The 2126-nt window shown below is 39.7% G+C and overlaps 1 protein-coding gene across 1 annotated transcript in view; it reads right to left on the reverse strand.

Moving 5' to 3' along the window:
• Window positions 1–2126, reverse strand: part of LOC107708599 (glycosylphosphatidylinositol anchor attachment 1 protein) — a 15329-nt gene that overhangs the window by 9722 nt on the left and 3481 nt on the right. The window contains exons 3-6 of the mRNA XM_016512868.1: window positions 1330–1434; window positions 1049–1228; window positions 862–973; window positions 496–643 (exon numbers count right to left, since the gene is read on the reverse strand). Coding sequence (XP_016368354.1) covers window positions 496–643; window positions 862–973; window positions 1049–1228; window positions 1330–1403 — 514 coding nt within the window. The 5' untranslated portion in view covers window positions 1404–1434. The remainder of the gene's footprint in view (window positions 1–495; window positions 644–861; window positions 974–1048; window positions 1229–1329; window positions 1435–2126) is intronic.

A 2126-nucleotide genomic window follows, 5' to 3' on the forward strand; every position in this document is an offset into this window, starting at 1 on the left:
AAGTTATTTGTTATTTTATATTAGGCATAGCCTGCTCTATAGCATGGTGTATTTTTTTATTTGTTTTGTTAATAAAAGTTCTGTTTTATATATAAGCTAAAGTGAGTTTGACGTTGTATTTTGTTGTTGCATTCAAGCAATTGATGCCGAGCTGCCACTAATTCGAAAGTGAAAGTAAAATGCGCACGCCGCTTTTAAGCAATTTAAAAGCAAAGGAAAGCGAGGAAAAGAGGGAATGCCCCCGCGGTGATACCGGTATTATCGGTGTTGTCACACGTCGATTAACCGGTGGGAAAATTTCCTCACCGTCACAACCCTACAGTCAGCCAGTCATTCTCACAAAATAAATACTAACACAAGGATTGGGAATTTGGAAAAACACAAGGAATTTCAAAAGATGAGAAAGGAAAAACGGCTGAATTTGCCAAATCAGAACTTTAAATGCAACACCGATTGAAATAAACGTCGACAGGATGTGCTTATAAAGTGTCTTACTCCTGAAATACTGCGCGAGCGCCAGCAGAAGACCGACCGCCTGGTTGTCGCTGTTTCCAGGACTGCAGGGAGCTGTGATGACCAGAGCCTCTGTCCGAGGAGCGCGAGGAGCTCGCAAGATCCCATACACATTCGTGCCTCGAACCATCTGCACAAAACAGAGCGAAACATGTTTATATTTAACTGTACGTCATCCTCTCTTCAGTCTTACTTCATTCTTGAGACGTTAAAGCATGCAAATGACTTCAGCCTTGAATTTTACTAAACACCTACATATCAATTTCTTTACAGTACTGTATAGTATTCCAAAAAACAGCTCACAGCCACAAGAGCTGTGATGGTAATAACACAGACTCAGACACTCACATATCTTTCTTTGTTCTCGTCAGGGAAGGGCAGCTTACGGGAGAAGCTCTGAGTGAACACCTCCAGTCCTCTGGCTTGCATCGCTTTAACTAACCACTCCACCGGCATCCCACTGCAGAGACAAATCAGGATCATTTCTGACTAAACCTGCTTTAATTATACAGCATCACTTCCATGTTCTGCTCACCCCGCCTTTCTTTTGTGAGCATCGAACTCCTTGGCGAGAGACAGCGCTCGTTCCCCGGAGGAGAAGCGCTCCTCCACCATAGTGGAGCCCATGGCGTTCTCGGACATGTACGTGCGCAGTGTGAAGGGCTCAAACGCCAGACCCATGAACCACACGATGGCCGCCAGGTAGCACACCATACTGAACAAGCAGAGAAACAAATAAGGAACAGGAAGTGATGGCAGAGATCGTCAGGTTCACACAAGTGTAGCATGCTGTGATTTCAAAGGTGAAGCACCTACCATATGGGTGCGTTGAGGCGGGTCAAGAGGTTGGTCAGGGCTTTCCTGCGATTCGGGTCAGACAACAGACCCATGATGATAACCTACTGCTCCGCTTCAATAGACCTAATAAAACGTCAAGATATTTTCATCTTAAACGTATGGAAGCACTGTATAATGGCTTTCATTGGTTGAACACCAGTGTTGAAGTTTTTCAGGATGGAGTTATTTTTGAAGTCTATTTCTGGATAGGCACATACCTTATGGCCTTGTATATAGTAATAGTTATATGTAGAAAACCATGCCTAAATAAAAAGTAAAAATTTTTTTTTACAAATATACACTGCTGTTCAAACGTTTGGGATTTTTTAATGTGTTTTAAAGAAGTCTCTTCTGCTCATCAAGGCTGCATTTATTAGATCAGAAATACAGAAAAAGCAGTAATATTGTGAAATATTATTGCAAATTAAAATAAGGGTTTTCTATTTTAATATACTTTAAAATGTAATTTATTTCTGTGATCAAAGCTGTATTTTCAGCATCATTTCTCCAGTCTTCAGTGTCGCATGATCTTCAGAAATCATTCTAATATGCTGATTTATTATCAGTGTTGAAAACAGTTATGCTGCTTAATATTTTTTTTGGAACCTGTGATACTTTTTCAGGATTATTTAATGAATAAAAAGTTTAAAAGAACAGGATTTATTCAAAATAGAAATATTTTGTAACAATATACACGACCGTTCAAAAGTTTGAGGTCAGTATTTTTTTTCTTTCTTGCTTTTTTTTTTTTGAAAGAAATGCTTTTATTCAGCAAA

Source organism: Sinocyclocheilus rhinocerous, unplaced genomic scaffold, assembly GCF_001515625.1.
Source record: "Sinocyclocheilus rhinocerous isolate Xijiao unplaced genomic scaffold, SAMN03320098_v1.1 scaffold25, whole genome shotgun sequence".
NCBI classification, from domain to species: domain Eukaryota; kingdom Metazoa; phylum Chordata; class Actinopteri; order Cypriniformes; family Cyprinidae; genus Sinocyclocheilus; species Sinocyclocheilus rhinocerous.